We start from the raw sequence: 25,651 nt of genomic DNA, 5'->3' as shown, positions 1-25,651 counted from the left end.
CATCATTGAAAATACAATTTGAAAAAAGCAAAAACCAGGACCCATTGTCACCCGCATTGCTTTTGAATAGAAAAAGGTTTGCTTCAATCATTGCGCCAGTGTCAGGTAGACATGGATTTAAGCTGCACTTTTAGGAGAACAGAATCCAGGTTTGGGGCCTAACACAGTACTGACGCAGTGCTGCAGAGTTGGATAAGGTAAATGGAGGAATTCAGAGAAAAATTCCACAGCAAAATTCCAAGCAGTTTCTCTTCCTCAACACAGCTTCCAAGCCAATAAGCTCTCAAAGGGACCATAGGTTACCTATCTCATCACTGGTTGTGAAAGCTCATTTGACTAAACTTGTTTCTTTAGAACCACTTTTCAAAAGCTGGCTGTCCATTTTCTGCTGAGATCTTAGAAGCTCATTGGTCAAGGACTGGGACTTTTAAAAACTTAGACATATAGCATGGTAACAGGCCATTTTGGCCCTCAAGTCCGTGCTGCCCAATTTACACCCCATTATCTTAACCCCACCCCACCCCCGTACGCTTTTTTGAAAGGTGGAAGGAAACCAGAGACCATGGAGAAAACCCATGCAGACACAGGGAGAACATACAAACTCCTTACAGACAGCGCAGGATTCAAACCCTGGTCTGGACCCAATCGCTGTTGCTGTGAAGACATTGTGCTAACTGCTATGCTGCTGCCCCTGGTTTGTAGGCAAATGTCTGAAACGAGTGGTCACAGTAGGCAGCACCAAAGTCCATTCTGGCTGGGCAATGGTATGGGTCACCAGAGTCTTAGAAGTGTTTGTCTTCAGGCTCTGTATTAAAATTTTAGCAGCACCCCCATTTTAAACACAGCAAGCAAGAATACAGGAAACCCACTGAATTCATAGTCAGTTGAGCAAAAGAAGCTTCCTACATTATGGTAGCACTCCCTTCCCCCGATCCAGGACACTGGCAAGGCTTCATTCATTGTCTAAGGTAAGCTGTCTCCTGCAACAGTGCAGCTCACATGCTGAGATTTTTCTTCATGGCGCAGTTGTCAAGGAATCCCCATGAAGCAACTATGAAGAAATGTACATCCAAGTTAAGAATACCAGAGAATTGCTGTTCCAGTTCTTACATTTCTCATCAAGAGAGATCAGCAAGCAGGCACAGGCAGATGAAATTAAATGGCCTTCTCTTGCATCTATTTTCTGAGCCTTGACTGGTTAAGGGGCAAGGAGTACAAGCTGGCAAAGGAATCCAGAGAGGAAATAGTCTCATACATTATGTAAAGATTTATATCTGAGGCAAGGTCACAATGACAGATTTGTCAAGCTGAGAAGTAACATAATGCAGATGTTCTGATACACCCATCATCAGTGGAAAAATTGAGTCAAAAAATATCATACCATGGTCTACAGATGGGCAAAATTTTCTAACAAAAGCCTATTTTATTATAGTGTTGAATACCTCATGTCATTTATTGAATACTGAAAGAATTTTCGGCTAGCCCAGCCCAGGCTAGCCTACGTTAAATGTGCTCAGACCACATACCATAGCCTACAGCTGGGCAAATTTATCCAAAACAAAGCCTATTTAATAATTAAATGTTAAATACTTTTTATTCCACACTGAAAAGAACTTTTAATCATAAAATATAGCGCCAGCCAAAGTATCCATCAGGTGTTGTGCGATAACTAATAATGACAGCCACACCAACACCACCGTGCTGCGAATGGTGAAACCACAGAACCAAGTGACTATATCCAGGTATTTTCATTGGAATGCATATTGCTGTCAGACCATCATAACTTGGAAAAATCGTAAATTGAACCATTGTATGTAGAGGAACATTGATAACACCAGGAGGCACACTGACCTGAAACATTAACCTTACTTCTCTCTCTATAGATGCTGCCTATTTCTGACATGCCATTTTAAATAATACTGATGCCATTGTGCGGGCTTTTTTCCTTACACAAAAGAGTCAAGATAGCAAGCAGGAATAATGCATGTTTGGACAAAAATCTGGGAAGTGGCACCAAGGCAGTTGGATATGAATATCATTTGAAAGTCAATTAAAATGGTATCTCTGCACGGATCGATGCAGCAGGATGCACAAGGCTTCGGAAGAAAAGTTACAGGATTTGTGAGCTCGTAGCAAGTCCCCAATTTTCCATCAGGGTTGATTTCTCATAGATTGAATTGGGTGCTACAGTATCCAATTTCTAGCTGTGATTTGTTTGAATAAAGAATCCAGGATAAAATCCAACAACCACCATAAATGTCAGTTCCAAGAATGTAAATTACATCATCTATTATAAACTCAGTGTGAAAGAAGAATCTTCAGAGCGTTAGAAAAAAAAATTATTGCTGTGGAAATTTCTTCCATGGATTGTAACATTGGACATGGAAACATAACATAGAAGCAAGTTCTGATTTTGTCTCACCAGCTGCCCAGATTTCCCTGATCTGTTCTTCATTAAATTTTGGAGAGGCCTTCTGTTTTAAAAACAGCCTGAAGGGATCAGTATCCTTGTACTCTACCACATGATATAGCTATGTGTGGAATGGGAGCAATGAAGAGCAGATGATAAAGAAGTGGCTATAGCAGTACATACTGAAAGAGAGATTAGTAACAGTGCAGTGAGAAGTTATACAAGATGTTCCACAAGATTTATTGTCAGAGCACATACATGACATCACATGCAATCCTGAGATTATTTTTCCTGCAGGAGCGGCAGAATTACCACTGATTGGCAGTGTAAAAAAAAAACTGTATGACATACACAAGTCAACAAATGACTGTGCCACAGCGGGAAAACAAACACAAAAGCGCACAAGAAAGAGTCCTTAAATGAGTCTGAGTTTGTTGTAGAGGAGTCTGATGGGCGAGGAGTAGCAGCTCTTCCTGAACCTGGTGGTGAGGTACCTACACCTCTTTCCTGATGGCAGCAGCGAGAACAGAGCGTGTGCTGGGTGGTGTGGATCCTTGATGATTGCTGCTGCTCTCCGACGGCAGCGTTCCCTGTCGATGATCTCGATGGTGGGGAGGGTTTTGCCTGTGATGTCCTGGGCTGTGTCCACCATCTTTTGCAAGGATTTACACTCGAAGGTATTGGTGTTCCCATGCCAGATCGTGATGCAGCCGGTCAGCACACTTTCCACCACACATCTGTAGAAATTTGCTAGGGTTTCTCACGTCATACCAAACTTCTGAGGAAGTAGAGCTGCTGACATGCCTTCTTCACAATGCCATTAGTGTTTCTCACTACTACCTGCAGTAACTTGGAGCTACATTCTCTATGTCACTTTCACCATCCTCTTTAAAGTGGAGAAAAGATTTTAATATTTGCTTCTGTTAAATTCTCATTGCACAAAACAGCTCAAAAAAGGCAAAAACCCCAAAATGCTTCTAATTAACAGGCACTGGAAAACACGGGTAAGTAGGTGGCATGGTTGGCATAGCAGTTAGCACAACACATTTACAGTGCCAGCGATTGGAACAGAGGTTCAAATCCCACGCTATCTGTAAGGAGTTTTTAATATAGTCTCCCCGTGTCTGCGTGGGCTTCCCCCAGGGGCTCCAGTTTCCTCCCACTGTTTGAAACAAACCGGGGATGTAGGTTAATTGGGTGGCACGGGCTCGTGGGCTGAAATGGCCTGTTACCGTGCTGTATGTCTAAATTTTTTTTTAAAAATCTCTCACATTATGGGATCCACCTCTCAGTGAAGGCGGATATTGAGTTCATTGATACCTCGAGTACACCAGCGCTGACTTTGGGCAACTGGGGCAAAGAATTCATGTCAAGCACAAAACACACGATGTACTGGACACTAGTGATCCCTGTCCTCCTGTATGTTTTGGAGAACGTGGAACTACTGCAGCAGTGCTCGATTTTGCTGCAGAGCATTTGCAGAGGAAGTACATTTCTCTGCACCACTGCACAGCCCACGTTAAAAAAAAGCACTAGGAACCACAACCCTTCCTTGGTTTAGCCACAAAATTAACAAGGAAATGAGGACACAAGCAAGTAGCAGCCACCCATCACCAAACTCTTTGCAGGATACACAGAGATTACAAAGAAAATCACAAGTAATTTGCCAATTTATGGTCTTGTATTGCACAACCAAAATCATAGAGAGTTCTTGTCACACATGTTGCATTGAGACTTGGTGGAAAGAAACCACAGCAGAGGTCAAGGAGAATTAACTTAAAAACATTCCACTTTGAAGTGATAAACTTGGGTTCATTTCTAACAGTAAATTTACAAAACAGAATCACTGAAGGTAGGATTTGTTTATAAGACATGGTTGATGCAATTGTTTCATTGTAAAATAAATTGTGATGCCTGGTTGTAGAATTGGTAACCCCAGAAAAAAAAAATGGGCTCAACATTTCTAATGCTCATGTAAGTCCATTTAAACAAATCAGATTTGAAAATTTTCTGAAAACTGTGACACTGGTCCACAGCAGTGGCTTTGGAGTTAGAAATTAAAATACAACAGTCCCTTCATAATAAACAAGAAGTCCGACAATAAATTCTTCAAAATTTCAAAAGGGAGACCAGTTAATGCTCGAGAGCTTCTTTTGTGCTAGTTTCAAATTCTGCCAATAAAGCAAGAGATCAAACCAGATGAAAATGAATTAGTGTCTGTACTTTTCTATGGCAGCACAGGGTCATTTTATTCTTTTTTGAAAAACACTAATCTTGCCCTCTTTCTCTTCATTCCCTCTCCAATTTGTGCACAGCCTCCGTAAGTACTCATATTTAGTGTAAAACTTTTTTTTGCCCTACTCTTCTTCTCTTGGAAAGGTATCCCTAGTTCTCCATCATTACTAGATCTAAACCATGGCACTCCCTCCCTGACTGTACTATGGGAACATCCTCATCAGAAAGACTGCAGTGGTTCATAGAAACCATAGAAAACTACAGCACAGAAAACAGGTCATTTGGCCCTTCTAATCTATGCTGAAGCATCATTCCTCTAGTCCCACTTATGCACCCATTCCATAACCCTCCAGACCACACCCATCTATATATCTATTTAATTTATTCTTAAAACTTAAGAGTGAGCCCACATTTATCACATCAGATGGTAGCTCATTCCAAACTCCCAGCACTATGAGTGAAAATGTTCCCCCTAAACCTTTCACCCTAAAGCCATGTCCTCTCATATTTATCTCTCCCAATCTAAGTGGAAAGAACCTACTCACATTTACTCTGTCGAAACCCCTCAAAATTTTGTAAACCTCTATCAAATCTCCCCTCATTCTTCTATGCTCCAGGGAATAAAGTCCTAACCTGTTCAATCTTTCCCTGTAACACAACTCCTGAAGACCCGGCAACATCTTAGTAAATCTTCTTGCACTGTTTCAATCCTACTCATATCTTTCCTATGTTTTGGTGACTAGAACTGCATGCAATACTCCAAATTTGGCCTCATTGATGTCTTACACAACTTTACTATAATATCTCAACTCCTGTACTCAATACTTTGATTTATAAGGCCAAGATGCCAAAAGCTTTTTTTACAACCCTATCTACCTGTGACACCGCTTTCATGGAATTATGTATCTGCATTTCCAAATCCCTTCGTTCCTCCACACTCCTCAGTGCCCTACCATTTACTATGTATGTCCTACCTTGGTTTGTCCTTCCAAAATGCAACACCTCACACTTCTCTTCATTAAATTCCATCTGCCATTTTCTTGCCCATTTTTCCTAGTTGGTACAGATCTCTCAGCAAGCTTTAAAAACCTTGCTCACAGTCCACAATGCCTCCAAACTATGTGTCATCAGCAAACCTGCTGATCCAATTACAATATTCCCACACTCACTATAAATTGTGCGCATTCTTTCGATGCTGCTATTATTGTCCCACGCCCACTATAAATTACCGGTTTGACTTTCCCACGTCCGCTATTAATTGTGCGCGCATTTTCCACATGTAAAAATTTTCTCGTATAGCGCGCGCACAACGCGCAGGGGATGTGTGCCTAGTTTGTAAATTACGTATTACATGCGCGTTATATGCATAAAAATACAGTACACCACACAGTTTCCTGAGTAAATACTGATGAAAAAAAAAACGGTTTAAGATCTCCTCCATCTCATTAGGCTCCACACATAGATGACCACTTTGATCTTCTAGGGGACCAATTTTGTCCCTTACTTTACTTTTACTCTACTTGTAGAAACTCTTTTTGCCTTCCTGATTTCCTTCTTAAGTATTCTCTTACATTTTCTATACTCTTCTAGTACCTCATTTGCTCCTTGTTGCCTATACCTGCTATATACCTTTCTCTTCCTCTTTACCAGATTTCGAATATCATTTGAAAACCAAGGTTCCCTATCCCTGTTAACCTTGCCTTTAATCCTGACAGGAACATACAAACTCTCCACTCTCAAAATTTCACCCTTGAAGGATTTCCACTTACTGAGTACATCCTTGCCAGACAACAATTTATCCCAATTCACTCTTACCTAGATCCTTTCTCATTTCCACAAAATTTGCCTTTCTCCAATTTAGAATCTGAACTCTAGGACCATAATTAACTTGAAACTAAAGACATTATGGCCATTGGATCCAAATGTTCGCTTACACATACTTCTGTCACCTGACCTGTCTGATTCCCTAATAGGAGATCAAGTATTGCATCCTCTCTCGTTGGTACCTCTATATAATTGATTTAGAAAACTTTCCTGAATACATTTCAAACTTCAAGCCATCCATCCCTATTACAGTCAATGTGTGGAAACTTAACATCTCCCACTATCACAACTTTCTATTTCTTACATTTGTCTGCTATCTCCCCTCATACTTGCTCCTCCAATTCTCTCTGACTATTGAGCAGTCTATAAATGCAACCCTATCAGTGTGGTCACACCTTTCCTGTTCCTCAGCTCCACCTATATGGCCTCTGTAGACGAGCCCTCTGGGCTGTCCTGTCTTTTCCCTGACTAGCAAAGCCACTCCTCCCACTTTCATCCCTGCCCACCCCCCATCTCGTTTGAAACAACAGAACCCTGGAACATTGAAATAGCAGTCCTGCCCCTCCTGCAACTAACTGTCACTAATAGTAATAATGTTGTCATCCCACATGCCAATCCACACCCTGATCTCGTCTGCCTTTCCAACAATACTTCTTGCATTGAAATAAATACAACCGAGAAAATTTCTTTCATGTATAAACCTTTCATTTCTGTTTATACATGCAGCCATCACATGACCTTTATCCTCCCCCACCTCACTATCTGCTCCAACACTCTGGTTCCCATCACCCTGCCAATCTAGTTTAAACCCCCCCAGAGCAGCACTAGCAAACCTATCAGCCAGGATATTAGTCCCCCTCCAGTTTAGATGCAAACTGTCCCATCAGAATAGGTCCCATCTTCCCTGGAAGATAGCTTAATGATCCAGAAACATGAAGCCCTCCCTCCTGCACCAACTCTTTAACCACATATTTAGCTGCATTAATTTCCTATTTGTAGCTTCACTAGCATATGGCATGGGTAGCACTCCTGAGATCACTCCTGGAGGTCCTGTTCTTCAACCTAGCGCCTAACTCCCCAAGCTCTCTTTGTAGGACCCTCTCATCCTTCCTTCCCACATCACCGATTACAACATCTGGCTGCTTACCCTCCCTCCTGAGAATACGGAGTACTCGATCCAAGATATCTCGGGCCCAGGGACCTGAAGGGCTAGTAGTAATGGGCAACAAATGCTGAGCTTCTAGCGATGCCTAGATCCTGCAAATAAATGCTAAAACCTATTCACAAAAGGTAATGGGGGGGTGGGGGGAAAAGAGAAGAAAGAAAGGGAATTAATTTTGTTATTGAATTGAATTCAGAGAATAACAGCTTACAAATCTGGTGCTGTCGGTAAGGAGTTTGTACGTTCTCCCTGTGTCTGCATGGATTTCCTCCCACCTGCCAAAAACGTACTGGGAGTGTAGATCAATTGGTTGTATTTGGGTAGCACTGGCTGGAAGGGCCTGTTACTGTGCTTATAGGTCTAAATTTAAATAACCAACTCTCCAGCCAATTAAAGACTGCAAATTAGCACACTCCAAAACGTTCAGCACCTTGCATCATATTTCATTTGTTTTACAATCATTTAAAAACTTAATATTTGGAAAGTGTGTCCTTTACGTCAAGTCAATGAACAGTTGGTCAGAAGAGACTTCGATGATGACCAAAAAGTACCTGAAATAGATAAAGCTGTACAAGTCCAAAATTTGCTGTCTTGTCATTTACCTCGTATCGTGCTCAGCAAGTTGACCAAAAGTGAATGGAAACCAGGTCAGTAACTGCACATTTTCTTAACCAAACCAGATTGAAGAGCACAAAATGAAAGCAAGAGTTGAAGTGAGAGTGGATGAATTCCACATTGCCTCAAACAGTGAGAGAAGTAAACAAAATAAACATTGGAATGAAAAAAACTGCAAGAACTTAGCAGGTCAAGCAGCATCTGTGGAAGCAAAGGTACAGACAATATTTTGGGTCAAGTCCCTGCATTGGAACCCAAATATTGTATTTGGTTGGAGGTGGGGTGAAGAAAAGCAAAGATAAAAGTTGTAACATCTTAAATTTCCTGGAAGTTGAATGTTGGAGCGTTGAGACTCCACGCTGGTTAGTAGATAATTTTCGGAGCAATGTAATTAGCATTGATCAGTCCTTTAAAATGGTGCTTAGTCTTCAATTGATCTGACCGAGCTTTGTGCTGAACCTGTTGTGTACCAATGGTGCAAGTGCAGGAACTTCACACCACTTGATGCATTTTAACATCAGGTCAGGGAGTGAGACGACATTTTGCACTCGGCTGACAGTGAAGCAGTGCATCTGGGACACTAACTTTGGTGTCCTACCTTTCATTGATACCCATCCTTGTCTGAAGATGCTGCCCCAGCTGATACCATCATTGTTATTTTGACAGCAAACTGGCTCAAAAGACAACTTCCTCCCAATAGGCAACAAAAAAAAAAATCCCCATGTGCATTTCTACAAAATTAAGAGCAGCTTGATACCTCTGAATAAAGACAGGAGGGAGACTTGTTTTATTTTGAGAGAGAATTATAGTTAATGTTTGTGGGGGCGGGGGGGGGGGGGGAAATGGAAGAAAAGAGAGAACTTTTAATTCAATTTTTCACTATGCAAGTTAATTGGCACAGAAGACGATGCACAAGGGAAGTCCATTTGACACAGCTGCTGGTGGGAACATCTGCAGTAATTAACTGTACAGTTGCTTAAGAGAAACAGAAAGCCAGGGTTTGTACCTTGGAATGAGAGCTAGAGAGGAAAATAAAGCACCACCGCCAGAGAGGGTTTGAGTACATGGGGTGGGGTTAAATACAGCACTGCAGATTGCAGAATGCAATCTCCCAAGTACTCAACCTATGGAGTGCAGGGGTTCTGCGATAGATCCTTGAGGTACTTTAAGCATGAAAGAATTATTCCAAGTCATTTCAGAACTGGTCATCTTTTTGAATTCAGCCAACCCACAATTAATAATAGCACCTATCAGAGCACATTCAGGATGGCACAGTTAGCGCAACCCAGGTTCGAATCTGGCGCTGTCTGTGAGAAGTTTTTACCTTCTCCCCATGTCTGTGTGTGTTTAATCTGGGTGCTTCAGTTTCCTCCACCCTTCAAACATACAGGGATTGTAGGTTAATTGGGGTATTTGGGTGCCACAGGCTCATGGGCCAGAAAGGTCTGTCACTGTGCTAAATGTCCAAATTAAAAAGGGAACAAGTTCAACTAAGTGAGCTGAGGCCATGATCTTCTATAAAGAAAAGCCATAATCATCCAAGATTCTTTGGAAGGAAGCCACAGTCAACCTTGTAACAGACCACAAATAAACATCCCATCCTCAATGAAACCATTGCTAACTAATATCTTGCTGCAAAGATGCACCTCAATGTTGCACAAAGCAAATATTTTGGGAGGAATGAGGCAAGCCACAACACGAGCAGAAAACATTCAAACCGCAGCAGGAACAAATCCTAGTCAGTGCATCACCATGGCTCCTAGAATATGTCTGCACTCTACACTGCTGTTCAGAGGACACTCATCTTACCAAAGAAGAGAAGAGACTCAAGTCCATAAAATCATGAATTCAGGCCCTGCTCCAGAGACAAGATCACAGAAATCTAGGTCGACACTCCAGATACAAAACTGAAGGTTATGTGCGCTCTTCTAGATAGAAGTAAAATATCCTGTGACGCTAGTCAATGGATGGGGAAGTTCTCCTGATACCTTGGCTACCATTCATCATCCATCCTCTATCATAATATTTGCTGCACAGTTTGTAGGAACTTACTGCGCTTAAACAGGCTGCTGCAATTTCCTACAACGCACTTTAGGGCACCCAGAGGCAGTGAAAGTTGTGTCACAAATGCAACTTATTTAAAAACCACCCTCCCCACTCCAAGCTGTTTCTATATTGCAAACAGATCAGTGCAAAGTGAACCATTTCTCAGTGGGTTTACAAGTACCAGAGCACTGTTAATAGCACTCATGACAGACTGCTATCTACCCTGCACATCTGATCATTCTACCTCAACCTCTTGGTAGGACCTTCAACCATCCCACCCACCACAGTATTCTTTGAGAGGGGGGTTTGCACTACACACACACACACACACACACACACACACACACACACTTACCTTCCATAGAAATCTCACTCCATAGAAGAATATATAGAAATAAAATGCAAGTCTCCACCTGCAAATACAAAACACTTGAAATCAGAAAATGGGACAGGGTGGGGGAAGAGAGATGTGATCCTCAAATCCAGAGAGTTCAGTCCACCAATCTTGATTCCACTGAAAAACTGGGAGAGATTTTAAAACCATGAACAAAAATTCCTATCCTTCCCTACCACAATCTGAGAAATCTGTTCCTGGCTCTTTAATGTTTAAACCATCACAGGAGCATCCCAGACCAATTCTTTGCTTAGTTCCAGTGAGTGAGCCTCTCAAACTGGCTCTGCTGCCTTCAACGACTCAATGAGAAGAGGCTCAGTGTTCCAAGCCTTGAGAATTTCACCAGCTGCTTCTCAAACACAAGCCACATCAAAGTCTAGTAGGGGGGGGGGGGGGGGGGTTCTAGCAACATTAGTGTCACTAGTGCTGCAGGTGGGGAGGGGTCACAATAACTCATATGGGGGGCCGATGCCTGCAAATGCCCTCCCTGGTGCCGGCCATAAACCCAAGGAACCAGAAATAAAGTGCTTATTCTTTGATGCTAATTTTTCAACTTTAACTTCTAACCAAAAGCCTGGAGGCTTGTGATTACATCTACCCTTCAACTAGAGTCACACAAGCAGATAACTGGCCATGTAAACCATAAAGGAGCCATCCATCTGCACTAAATGCCACAATTCCTTCTTGGTCAGAGTTCCTATGTTTTTCTGTTCCTGCAAATGGTGGCATACTCATTGTTACATCAACTACACATTCAGGGCACATTAAAGCAGAACCATTCACACCTAGTTCACAAATAATGCTTGAAAAATACAAACCCAGGAGTTTTCAAAGTGACACCAAGGTTTGGGCTTTAAAATTTGATTTCGTAAAATTTCAAAACTGAAAATCTTGAAGTCAATTTAAACTTCTGTTGATCCTAACAAATTAAATTCATTCAAGGACTGTTCATTCTTTTTATATAGTTAAAACCTGGTTTTAGTCAGAACATCTCAGTAAACGCTCTCACTGATCCATTGCCCAGACTTCTGCCATTCTAATCATCACTGCCCTTTTGACAGGGGTGCTTCCTACATTCCAACTAAGAAGTTTAGCATGCAGGAAACCTGAAAAAAAAACCATCTAACGTCTGCAAAGCCTCATGTCATGAAGTCTGGATACACAATACAGGATTACATAATATCTGTCAAATCAGCACCTTCAGGAAAGGCCAGGGTTAAAACCAGAACAGGAACAAAATTTAGGATTAAAGGATTGTTTAACTTGCTGCAGTGGTAGGTTATAAATTCTAGGCTGAGAGGAGAGGTTGCTGAAGCAGGACAGTGGTTGTTAATGTCCAAACACTGATAATGATATCGATTATAGTGATCTGATGTCCAAATAGTAGCGGGGAAGCTGTAGTTAAGTTTTTTTTTTAAATTTAAAAAAACTTGGGCGACTGAATAGGGGTGAAGCAAGTCCCTATTAACTTGGAAGTTACTGGAGAGCCAGTCATTTCCTGTGTAAACTGTCTAGAAATATCCAATAGGAAAAAAATCAATTCACAACCACCTCTATACAGAAAACAGCAGTTTCAAGCACCAACTTTGCGTCAAAAAGTTATACAGATCTGAACTTTAACCATTCTTCCTTTTACTGAAAATACTAATGGCTCTGGAATGTATTTGTTTGCAGAAGAGTTTTCTAATTGTTCTGGTAAATGGCAAGTCTCTCTCCAGAATGTTACAAGGTGATCAGAAAAGTAAGTGCACTGAAGGAACTTGTTCACATATTCAGTGAGGCCAAATTAAAAACTGGAGAATCCTGGAACAACATTTTTTTTTAAAAAAAGCAAATGTGTGGAACATTTCGAACCCAAAACAATGATCAGGTTCTGCTAAAAGAAAAATGGCTAGCAGCCAGGTGAAAAGTATGCTGCACGTTAATAGGCAGAATAGAAATCAGTACCTGAAATCCCCAGGGACAGCTCGTCAAGGCAAAAAGAGAGATGCCATGCTGGAGAGAAACAAGGAAACTATGCAGGCAGGCAGAAAATCCAGCTCCAGGAAGTACAAGACCATTTGTTTTGCTCCTGGAGGAGGGATCATGGAATTGCATTGACCAAGGCTGGGAAGCTGGGCTGTTACCCAGCATTTAGCCTTCAGGGAATTTCAAAACCAGTTTGGAAATTTCAAATCAGTTTCATGATTCTGAAATCCACGTTAAAATAAGGACTTCACAAGGGAAACATTTGCACGTGGACGAGCATGTAAAAACAAGAGTGCGGTTAGTGAGTCAGCTTATCACAGTGCCATCTTATCACCTCATTGCTCCTTAACATAATGAAGATCACCTGAGAAACACAAAAGTTGCAGATACCACATAAATCAAAACACGGGATAAGAGAAGGTGCGTTCCAGGATTAGAAGGGCTCAAGCCACTGGGCTAGTCAAATGCAACCCCCCCACCCCCCCCCAGATCAAGGCAAATTGTGCTGTTTCAGAGTTACAAAATGAAACTAATCACTTTCAGCGAGACAATGCATTACTGCAAAGTGCAGCAAATTAATATTTGAAATTGCCCCCTTTGCAGTCAGCAATGTGCTTAAAAATGCACCCCAGGAGTTAGATGCATGGACTGAAAGCAGAGGAAAGTAGAGAACCCTGCCAACAAGATAACCTTAGGCACGATGGAACATTACAGTACAGGACCTTCAGCCCTCGATGCTGTGCCAACCTATATATTCCTACCAAGTATTAAACTCTTCCTTCCTCACAACTATTTTTCTTCATCCATGTACCTATCTAAGAGTCTCATGTCCTATTGTTCCAGCCTCTACCACCACCCCTGGAAAGGCATTCCAGGCACCCACAACTCTCTCCCTTCACTTTATTCAGATGCCCTCAGGTGTTTGCTATTCCCGCCCTGGGAAAAGGGTGCTGGCTGTCCACCTATGCCTCTCATAATCTTGTAGACCTCCAAGTCTCCTCTCATCCTTCTACACTCCAAAAGAGAAAAGTCCCAGCTCAGCTAACCTTGCCTCCAAAGACTTATTTTGCCAATCCAGGCAACATCCTGGTAAAAATCCCCTCTGCACCCTCTCCATAGCCTCCACATCTTTCCTATAATGAGGTGACCAGAACTGAACATAATACTCCAAGTGGGGTCTCACCAGAGATTTGTAGAGTTGTAACATGACTGCTCGACTCTTGAACACAATCCCCCTATTAATGAAACCTAAAATCCTACAAGCCTTAACATCCTATCAACTGACACAGCAATCTTGAGAGATGTATGGATTTGGACCCCAAGGTCCCTTTGTTCCTCCACACTGTGGAGTATCTGACCATTAACCCTGTACTCAGGCTTCAGGTTTGACCTTCCAAAATGCATCACCTCACACTTGTCCAGATTGAATTTATCCAGAGACGATGCCAGGGAAGAGAGTCAAATCTCACCTCTTCCACCATTACATAAGGAATGCAGCTTGGAAAGTCTTGGCAGATCAGAGAAAACACTGAGCCACAAGCTTGCTCCTTCTCTCGCCAAAATGTTTTCTCCACCCAGTGGTCTTCTCCACTGATGCAGAGCCAAGTAGATGCTCATACTTTGCCCAAGTGGCTATTACATCCCTTCTGGGATCTTAGGGGCAGTGAATGGAGAGGGGAATTGAATTCCACCCATTTACAAATCAGGGTCATTGGCTTACGGTGACTGAGTAAGTTTATTTCCACTTTTGTTCCATGGAACTCCAAGATTTCAGCTGACATTAATTGGCCACGTCCACCTCCATGATACAATGGCTTTGAGTGATAACTCATATGCGAGCCTAGGCAGCAAGCTATCCGACAATGAACCTTCCATCCAATCTCATCCCATACATGCTAGTACACTCCTCCAGTGTAGAGGAATACCAACCTGCAAATCATGAACAGCAATACCCAATACAACACAAAATGGAGCCCATCAGGTTCAGAACAAGGCAGAGAGCACCAATTTAAGCAGATTCTTTACCCTTTTCCTTCTGTACAACTCAGAAGAGGCCCTTACCTGTGACAAATTGAAATGACCAGCATTCCACATTAATGATCTCCAAAAACTCATTAAACCAATGGCTCAAAATATAAAATTCTAGAATAGACGGGGTTTTGCCCAAAATTCAAGAATCACCAGAACCATAGGACACGACAGCACAGAAAACAGGCCATTCAGCCCTTCCAGTCTGTGTCAAAACATCATTTCACTCATCCCATTGACCTGCACCTATTCCATACCTCTCCATCCATGAATCCATCCAATTTATTTTAAAACTTATGAGCCCACATTTATCATATCAGATGGCAGCTCGTTCCACACTCCCACCACTGAGAAATTCCCCTTCAACATTTCCCCCTTCACCCTAAAGCCATGTATTCTCGTATTTATCTCTCCTACTCTAAGTGGAAAGAGCCTTCTTGCATTTACTGTCTCTATTCCTCAATTTTGTAAACCTCTATCAAATCTCCCCTCATTCTTCTACACTCCAAGGAATAAAGTCCTAACCTGCTTAATCTTTCCCTGTAACTCAACTCCTGATGACCCAGAAACATCTTAGTAAATCTTCTCTGCATTCTTTCAATCTTACTGATATCCTTCCTGTGGTTGGCAACCAGAACTGCACATAATACTCTGCACATAATACTCTAAATTCAGTTCCAGATGCACAGACTGAAATAGACTGCTTGTGGAAGGATTATTATTTGGTTTGTCGCTCTACAAGATTTGTGGCTGTCCAAGACTTTCCAAAAAGGTTCTGCTATTCTCCTCCATTTTGTAGTTTTGAAACCAGACATGAACGCAGAAGGGAAGTTTTACGATTTTTGCAGGCTTCCCCTTTCCTATCCACAAGGCTATGCCACCACTTCTGTCCTTGAGAAATGGGAGGATACAGGTGCACAGATTACACCCAACCCACCATTCTTTCACGAGGGGAACTGCATTTCCAGAAGACAGTAGTTTATATTATAGGAAGTAAAGCTTCTTTACAAACTGGTTATTAGATTTATCACACTGATCAAGGGAAACTATTACGCTCGAATCCAGTATTGTCTGAAAGGAGTTTGTACATTCTCCCAGTGATCGTGGGTTTCCTTCCACGTTAGGGTGATGGATTATGAGTGTAATTGGGTGGCTGGAAAGGCCTGTTACCGTGCAGCATCTCTAAATTAAATAAATGTCATGAAGGCTGCACAGGCTATCCAGGAGGGCATGGATTGCAAAATGGCCAAGTTACAAATGGCAGAAGATTTATGTGATTTATTATGGGAGGAAGAATGAAGACAGACAATACACATTTTCCATAGTGGGAGTTGGCACGGGGACAATGTGTTGTGTCACATATTCAAAAATCTTTAAAAGATTGTAAAGACCAGTTGAGAAGACTTGAAAGGCTTGCTAGATTCTTGGCTTAGCTGTAGTGGTAGCACGCATAGATGGAAAAGAAGTTACATGGATAGACTGATGAAATTGGGATTGTCCTCCAGAGAGCAGAGAAACTAGAAGGAAAACTTAAGATGGTTTTGTCTTGTTTGTTCTGATCAAAACCAATTTCAACACCAGCAGGATTGGTAAACAGAGGACAGATTAAAAGAACTCATTGCCAGAGGAATGTAGTGGAAGCAGATTCAACAAGATTAAAAACCACTACTAGAAAAGAAAACCTATCAAGAGAAAGAGCAGAGGAAATGTGACAAGTATAATGGGCTGAAGAATCTCTTCAGCGGTAGTTTTATTATCAAAGCTATGATAGTTTTTAAACTGACAGGGGCAAAAGCTCACCATTACAAGTCAGCAAGAATGAAGAGCTCAGGCAGTAATTTGGACTGCTATTCATTTGAAGTATGGACATGGACATTGCTTGAACATAGCAAATGAAGAAGGTGACACCAATACAGGAGCTCAGGAATTCCTTATTCCAGCTGAGGGCACGACTGCTGCTGTCTGTGCTCTGCTGCTGCTGCCACTATTGTGACACGCTCCTTGCCGCTGCTCAACCATCAGAGATGCTCATACTCTGCCATTGCTGCACTAGGCTTGCTCGCTATTGCTGCGCCGCCATTGCCATCGCCATCATTCTAGCATAGCTGCCAAAGCACCTTTTGCCATTTGCCCCAAGCAGCAGACAGAACTGCTTAAAGAGGTTTAGTGGTGTGAGTGCAACAATGAAACATGGGGCAAGCCCAATGGCAACCACTACTGTGACCAGGAATTGCTTTTATTTTTAAAAATTTGTTCCTGGTCAGTGTGGCTGTTGTTTGTGTTGGGGGTGGAACCATGATCCTTAAATTTCAGCAGGAATTGTACAATCCCATGAAAGAACAATTGGTGTTCACTTATTCAGTCACCATAAACCAGTGGACAGAGGTACAGGCAAACTCCATTCCCATTAGCAGCAGTGTCACTTTTGTGTGTGGAACTCGTAGAAGAGTATTGCAAGGGGGAAAAATACAAAAAATAATCACACATCAATATCAACCATTAAAGTAATCCAAAAATTATGGAAGCAAGAAAGGTCTCATTATTATATTTTACGTTAATTTCAACATTTTTCAGATGGGTTGGGAAAAGAAATCACAACATCATTGGTTCTTATAAAGCATTATTGAAAATACACAATCAGTACAGTTCAACAATTAGTGATCTCTTTGCCTTTAAGTGAGTGACACAAGAAAACTGGACAAGCTTCTGCTTGGTTGTTTTTAGAAGATGTGGTAATATTTTATGTATCTGCAACCGTTATTACAGACAAGGAATTTGGTGCAGAAGGGCTCAACTAAGTTTGATCAGGCACAATGAGAGACACAGTAACAGTGGAATAAAAGCCGTACATGCTCTCACAGAATTTTGTAAGTGTGCTGGGTTTATCTTGGTTTCTTCGATGTCGAAACCAGCGCTGAATTTTGCGGATATCCCAGTCAAGCTGCTTCGACAGACCCTCGAGCCTTTTCTCATCAGGACACTGAAAAGAAACAAAAAGAAAGTTTTAGACTTACATTTGTTGTTTCTCTGGTGTTGAATTTTGGAAAATCTTTTGTAACAGCTTGAAAAAAGAGCAGGGTGGGTAGGGGTAGACATGGTCATGTACAGACAAGTACATCTGGTTAAAACACGAGCCTGGTGCAGGTCTTTCTAAACAATGATAGTGAAACTATTCCCTCCCCCATCAACGTGATCTACTTGGATTGTTGGCTTTAAGCACTTTTAAGCTGCGGGGGGGGGGTCCACCCGTCGATTTAAGAGGAGGGATCCCACCCCCATGATGATGTAGTAAGTGACATGTCACGCACTCAGGGGAACCATCAGTAAGTCCCACAACTGGGACTTACCGTTCCCCACAACTGGCCATCAGAACCCCCTCCACCCCCAGTAGTCACCACCCCCCCCAGTCAGTCACCCTACCCCCATCAATCAACACCCACCCTGTCAATCAACATTCCCCACCCCCCCAGCAACGTCCCACTGCCGCGAATGTTGAGCTGTCAGTGGCGTTCACAGCAGTGGAGGTTCGCAGCCCCTTGACTTCCCCCCCTCCCCCATGGCAGTGATACCTCTCCTCTCACCCCAACCAGAGCAGCAGCCCCTCTCCTCCTCCCCCCCAACCGCGGCAGCAAACCCTCTCCTCCTCTTCTCCCTCCCCCCACTCCCCCCCCCCCCCCACCGATTGCTGCAGCCACTTCAGCTAGGGGATCCCCTATGATGCCAGCACACAAGCGCTGACGTCACAGAAGTAACCAGGTCAGCCATTTTCATTTTCAAGCTGTCGGTGGACACAACCTGGTTAAGTTTAACTGATCCTTTCAAGCTGCCGCGTGAGTGGGGCGCTAACCGAGCAAACTGCTCAGTTAATCCCATTTTACATGGCAGCTTGAAAGGGTCTATTAAGGATCCTTCTACCCCGCACACAGCATCTTTCAGCTGCTCCCATCAGGAAAGAGATACAGGAGGATCAGAGCCAACACCACCATGCTGAAGAACAGCTTCTTCCCACGGGCAGTGAGAATGCTGAACGACCAAAGGAACTGCTCACACTCACTATCCGAGCCTCTCATATTCATGAAACAATATTTATTTATATACAGTATATGTATTATGAATACTTGTCATGCATATGTATTGTTTGACTGTATGTGCGTTATTTCAGGATGTGCATCTGCGTGTTGTACTTGTGCAATCAAATGATAAACTGGACTTCAATGCCATCTATTTCAAAGATTAGGGCAAAAGAAAATTTAGTGGAAAAGAAATAACCTGCATTGTGACATGGAAGTGCAAATGGGCTCAGATGAACTTTTATTGATACAAATGAGCCACCCATCCTCAATTAGGAAATAAGAGGACAATTCTGCTGGGGGTGGGTTGGGAAGGAAAGAAGAGGAACGTTACAAATCAAGGGTAATGAAGGCAGTTTTGTGTTATAATTCAAAGGCAAATAAAATGGGAGGACAAAAGGGATGCAGAACACAGCTGACATTTTGTAGTGAAATTCCACCACTGTGACATTTGTTACACATCAAATCAGCATGCAAAAGGGACAAACTTTATTCAGTTGAGTAAAAATCAATTCTTTCTTTGGCTTGGCTTCGCGGACGAAGATTTATGGAGGGGTATGTCCACGTCAGCTGCAGGCTCGTTTGTGGCTGACAAGTCCGATGTGGGACAGGCAGACACGATTGCAGCGGTTGGAGGGGAAAATTGGTGGGTTGCGGTTGGGTGTTTCCTTCTTTGTCTTTTGTCAGTGAGGTGGGCTCTGCGGTCTTCTTCAAAGGAGGTTGCTGCCCGCCGAACTGTGAGGCGCCAAGATGCACGGTTTGAGGCGATATCAGCCCACTGGCGGTGGTCAATGTGGCAGGCACCAAGAGATTTCTTTAGGCAGTCCTTGAACCTCTTCTTTTGGTGCACCTCTGTCTCGGTGGCCAGTGGAGAGCTCGCCATATAACACGATCTTGGGAAGGCGATGGTCCTCCATTCTGGAGATGTGACCTACCCAGCGCAGTTGGATCTTCAGCAGTGTGGATTCGATGCTGTCGGCCTCTGCCATCTCGAGTATTTCGATGTTGGAGATGAAGTCGCTCCAATGAATGTTGAAGATGGAGCGGAGACAACGCTGGTGGAAGCGTTCTAGGAGCTGTAGGTGATGCCGGTAGAGGACCCATGATTTGGAGCCGAACAGGAGTGTGGGTATGACAACGGCTCTGTACACGCTAATCTTTGTGAGGTTTTTGAGTTGGTTGTTTTTCCAGACTCTTTTGTGTAGTCTTCTAAAGGTGCTATTTGCCTTGGCGAGTCTGTTGTCTATCTCGTTGTCGATCCTTGCATCCGATGAAATGGTGCAGCCGAGATAGGTAAACTGGTTGACCGTTTTGAGTTTGTGTGCCCGATGGAGATGTGGGGGGGCTGGTAGTCATGGTGGGGAGCTGGCTGATGGAGGACCTCAGTTTTCTTCAGGCTGACTTCCAGGACAAACATTTTGGCAGTTTCCGCAAAACAGGAAGTCAAGCGCTGAAGAGCTGGCTCTGAATGGGTAACTAAAGTGGCATCGTCTGCAAAGAGTAGTTCACGGACAAGTTGCTCTTGTGTCTTGGTGTGAGCTTGTCTGATAATGCCCAACAGCTAGTTGTTGAGAGGTTGGGAGTAATCAAACATGGCTCTTCACTGAAGTGCGACAAGTTGCGATTTTAACACATTCAGAGCAGTGCGGGGCAATGTTCATCAATGATCAGCATAGACACAATGGGCCAAAGGCTTTGCTTCTGTTCTAAGACACAACTCTCTAGATAGTCCTTCTTGTGAAGTCCCATGTTCACTGCTGGCATCTTGCACCAGGTTACTCCAACCTTCAAGAAGGGCTCAGGCTTAAAATGTCAGTTATTCAACTTGACCTCTTGTGGACGATGCGAGTCCAGCTGAGTTCCTCCAGCATTTCTGTGTTTTTACAGACTTTTGTGTTTCACTCGGATCATTTTTCATTGATCAGCCAGGACAGAGAGAGCACTGACACCTAATCTACTGGGTGTCAAACATCCACTCAGCCAAACATCCTCAACTTCTCTCTTGAATGTTCTTATCCTAAGATCAGGGAACTAAAATAACTTCCCAAAACATGACCAACCCAATAATGCTCAACAGGAATCTAGTGTTTGCTGGGGATAAAGTTTATGACGTAGATGAAGAGGAGGATTGTCTTGGGCTCTACCATGCTATTAATCAGCTGCAAAATAGGGCTGAACAATCGCCCAGAACGAGAGCAGGGCCAGGGTACAACTTTATAAAACATTAGTTAGGTCATTTCTGGATTTCTGCATGCAGTTCTGGTCACCACACCAAAGGAGGATAGATTTCATTGGATAGAGTGCAGAGGAGTTTGGTGGGGGGAGACCAGAACTAGTGGACATAGCCTCAAGATTCAGGGCAGTAGATTCAGGACAGAGATGAGGAGGAACTGCTTTTCCCAGAGGGTGGAATTTAACTGGAATTCACTGCCGAATGAAGCAGTGGAGGTGACCTCAGTAAATACATTGAAGTCAAGGTTGGATAGATTTTTAAATATTATGGAATTGAGGGATATGGGGAAAAGACAGATAGGTGGAGATAAGCCCATCATCAGATCAGCCTTGCTCTTATTGAATGGTGGAGCAGGGTCGATGGGCCGGATTGCCTGCTCCTGCTATTTACATTCTCATGAAATTCATCAGGAGATTGCCTGGAGGGAGGAGTCACGTGATGGAGTAGTGGCCGGACGGTGAACTCCAGCCCTCTCCAGAAAAGTCGGAAAAAATAAAGGAAAACACAAAGGCACAAAAATAAAAATTAAAGTAAAGTGAGTATAAAGGTGGAAAGAAGATGGCGACGAAAAAAGAAAAATCGAAACCAACGGTAAGAAGAGAGGAAGAAAAGACAACGGAAGAAGAAGGAGAAGGCCTTACCTGTTCGAAGAGGCCCGATGTGGAGAGAGAAGCCCGCTTCCTCAGGTCAGTAGAAAGTGGACTACAAAAATGGCTTGCTGAGCTGAGTAAAAGTGCACAACCGCGCATGCAGAAAAACACACCGACGGGAGGGGTGACCTGCTGGGGAGTCGATCTCCACAGCCGGCAATGACAGCTGCAGAACAGCAGCAACAAGAGGAGAACATAGAAGACAACGAAAACAAGAAAGAAGAGAAAAGGACAACAAAGAAACAACAGATGGCCAACCCAGAGGAAGAAGAAGGGGAAGAGGAAGAGTACAGTGAAATAGAAGAAGAAGGGAAAGGCAAATCAAAGGATATACTTTCTCTTATTAAAGAATACATGGAGTAATTTAAAGAATGGCAAGCACAAGAATTTAATGATTTAAGAAGAAGAATAAACAATACAGAAGAGAAAGTGAATAAAATAGATATGACCTTATCAGAAATGGGAAAAAGAATGGACAAGGTGGAAGAACGAGAAGCAGCAGTAGAAATGGAGGTAGAGGACTTAAAAAAGAAATTAGAGGAATCTAATAAAAAAAGTTAAAGAGACACAAGAGCTGTTAGCTCAGAAAATAGATATAATGGAAAATTATAACAGAAGAAATAACATAAAGATAGTGGGCCTTAAGGAAGATGAAGAAGGCAAGAATATGAGAGAGTTTATAAAAGATTGGATCCCCAGGATCCTAGGATGTCCAGAACTACAGCAAGAAATGGAAATAGAAAGGGTACATAGAGCATTGGCCTTTAAACCACAACCACAACAAAAGCCAAGATCTATTTTAGTAAAATTCCTAAGATATACTACAAGAGAAAAGGTACTGGAGAAAACAATGGAGAAAGTAAGAGAGGACAACAAGCCACTGGAGTACAAAGGGCGAAAAATCTTCATTTATCCAGATATAAGTTTTGAACTCCTGAAGAAGAGAAAGGAGTTCAATACAGCAAAGGCGATTTTATGGAAGAAAGGGTATAAATTTATACTAAAGCATCCAGCGGTATTGAAAATATTTATTCCAGGACAGCAAAACAGACTATTCTCGGATCCAGAGGAAGCACGAAAATTTGCAGAACAATTACGAAATAGACTGAGAGATGAAGACATGTAACGAGAGTACAAAAGACTGCGAACTAAAAAGACACATAAGTTTTGAACTCCTGAAGAAGAGGAAGGAGTTCAACACAGCGAAAACGATCTCATGGAAAAAAACTATTCTCGGATCCAGAGGAAGCAAGGAAATTTGCAGAACAACTACAAAACAAGCAGAGAGATGAAGACATGTAATAAGAGTAAAAATGACTACGATTTATATGTATGTGGGTAAAGAGGTATATGTGTGTATATGTATAGTGTGCATACATGAATGTATCCGTATTTAGAGGAAAATATAGAGAGTATAGACAAGAATTAACAAGGGAAGGAAATGGAATAGAGGGAATAAGGAGGGAATTAAAAGAGTGACCTTTGTTACATATGAAAAGTGAAATCTTTTCTGGGGGGGCTGGGTGGGGAGGAGTTACGGTCACCGCAAAATCAGCTGACGCTTGCGAGTGAATTCGCAAATCCAAATGGAGAGGGGAGATGTGGTTGTCCGACAAGGGATAAAGGACAACTCAGGAGGGGAAGGGGAGATTGGGGCTAAAGAAGTTTTAAATAGGAGAATAAGGAAAATGTTTGATGTTTTAGGAATGTTGTCTTATAAAGGGTTCAAAACAAGAAAACAGAAATGGATAAGAAGGAAAGGTAATGATGGAGAAACGGAAAGGGAAGATAAACAAAGTATAAAATGGCTACGTTGAACTATATGACTTTAAATATTAATGGAATACATAACCAAATTAAAAGGAAGAAACTGCTAAATTTACTGAAAAAAGAAAAAATTGATATAGCATTTGTGCAAGAAACACATTTAACTGAATTGGAGCACAAGAAATTAAAGAGAGATTGGGTAGGACACGTAACGGCAGCATCGTATAATTCAAAAGCAAGAGGAGTAGCTATATTAATTAGTAAAAATGTGCCATTTAAAATAGAAGAGGAAATAATAGATACAGCAGGGAGATATGTAATGATAAAATGTCAGATATATTCGGAGTTTTGGAATCTACTCAATGTATATTCACCTAACGAAGAAGATCAAAAGTTTATGCAAGATATCTTTTTGAAGATAGCAGATACGCAAGGGAACATATTAATAGGAGGGGATTTCAACCTGAATTTGGATTCAAATATGGACAAAAATATGGAAAAAAATTAACAGAAAGAACAAAGTAACCAAATTTATAATTAAATCGATGGAAGAAATGCAACTTTTGGATATATGGAGGAAACAACACCCAAAGGAAAAGGAATATTCATATTACTCGGCTAGACATAAAACATACTCAAGAATAGACCTATTTTTGTTATCAGCTCGTATGCAAGACAAAGTAAGAAAAACAGAATATAAAGCTAGAATACTATCGGACCATTCACCCTTAATATTGACAGTAAAGTTAGAGGACATCCCTCCAAGAATGTATAGATGGAGATTAAACCCCATGTTACTCAAAAGGCAGGATTTTAGAGAATTTATTGAAAGACAAATTAAAATGTATTTTGAAATAAATACAAAATCAGTGAAAGATAAGTTTATACTATGGGATGCAATGAAAGCGTTCATTAGAGGGCAAATAATAAGTTATGTAACCAAGATGAAAAAGGACTATAATCAGGAAACAGAGCAGTTGGAAAGGGAAATAGTAAATATAGAAAAAGAATTAGCAATGAAGGAAGATACAACTAAAAGAGAATTGGCGGATAAAAAAATAAAATATGAAACACTACAAACATATAAGGTGGAGAAGAATATAATGAAGAGAAAACAGAAATATTATGAACTAGGTGAAAAAACGCACAAAATCCTAGCATGGCAGCTTAAGACAGAACAAGCTAAGAAAATGGTATTGGCATCAAGGAAAAAAGACAAACAAATTACATATAATCCAAAAGAAATTAAGGAAAACTTTAGAGAATTCTATGAACAATTATACCGAACTGAAAACGAAGGGAAAGAAGGGAAAATAGATGAATTTCTAACTAAAATTGAACTACCAAAACTACAAATAGAGGAACAAAATAAATTAACAGAGCCATTTGGAATAGTAGAAATACAAGAGATAATAAAAAAATTACCAAATAATAAGACACCAGGAGAGGATGGATTCCCAATAGAATTCTACAAAACATTTAAAGACTTATTAATTCCGCCCCTCCTGGAAGTAATCAACCAGATTGATAAAACACAAAGCTTACCAGATTCATGTAAAACAGCAATAATTACAGTAATACTAAAGCAAGGGAAAGATCCACTCACACCAGCATCATATAGACCAATATCTTTACTTAACACAGATTATAAGATAATAGCTAAACTATTAGCAAACAGATTAGCAGAGTATGTACCGAAAATGGTAAATCTAGACCAAACTGGATTTATCAAAAAAAGACGTACAACAGACAATATTTGTAAATTTATTAACTTAATTCATGCAGTAGAAGGGAATAAAGCGCCAACAGTAGCAGTTGCTTTAGATGCAGAGAAGGCCTTTGACAGAGTAGAATGGAATTATTTGTTCAAAGTATTGCAAAAATTCAGTTTACCGGAGAAGTATATTAATTGGATTAAAGCATTATATAAAGGACCATTAGCGAAAATGACAGTAAATGGACATGTATCAAAGCAATTTAACTTAAGCAGGTCAACACGGCAGGGATGCCCACTATCACCTTTATTGTTCGCGTTAGCGATTGAACCACTAGCAGAATTGATAAGAACAGAAAATAATATAAAAGCGATAAAAATAAAAGACAAGGAATATAAAATCAGTTTATTTGCGGATGATGTTATAGTATACTTAACAGAACCAGAACTATCAATAAAAGAATTATATAAGAAATTGAAGGAATATGGAGAAGTGTCGGGTTACAAGATCAACGTAAATAAAAGTGAAGCAATG

The 25,651-nt window shown here is 41.5% G+C and overlaps 1 protein-coding gene across 11 annotated transcripts in view; it reads right to left on the bottom strand.

Moving 5' to 3' along the window:
- LOC138747045 (ceramide synthase 6-like) overlaps nucleotides 1-25,651 on the bottom strand; it is a 113,174-nt gene that overhangs the window by 53,394 nt on the left and 34,129 nt on the right. For 6 of the 11 annotated variants that reach the window (XR_011347280.1, XR_011347279.1, XM_069905927.1 and 3 more), the window contains 2 exons: nucleotides 17,532-17,662; nucleotides 10,648-10,705 (listed from right to left, as the gene is read on the bottom strand). Coding sequence is in view for 9 of the 11 variants with exons in the window: in XM_069905927.1 (XP_069762028.1) it covers nucleotides 10,648-10,705; nucleotides 17,532-17,662 (189 nt within the window). In the remaining 2 variants the exon portion in view is untranslated. Of the gene's footprint in view, nucleotides 1-906; nucleotides 1,052-7,616; nucleotides 7,702-10,647; nucleotides 10,706-17,531; nucleotides 17,663-18,251; nucleotides 18,317-25,651 lie in introns of those variants that run through there. The other 5 variants (XM_069905929.1, XM_069905932.1, XM_069905930.1 and 2 more) reach the window with 4 other exon arrangements.

This window comes from Narcine bancroftii, chromosome 12 (genome assembly GCF_036971445.1).
Source record: "Narcine bancroftii isolate sNarBan1 chromosome 12, sNarBan1.hap1, whole genome shotgun sequence".
Taxonomy (NCBI): Eukaryota; Metazoa; Chordata; class Chondrichthyes; order Torpediniformes; family Narcinidae; genus Narcine; species Narcine bancroftii.
This window is presented reverse-complemented; position numbering and strand designations above follow the sequence as displayed.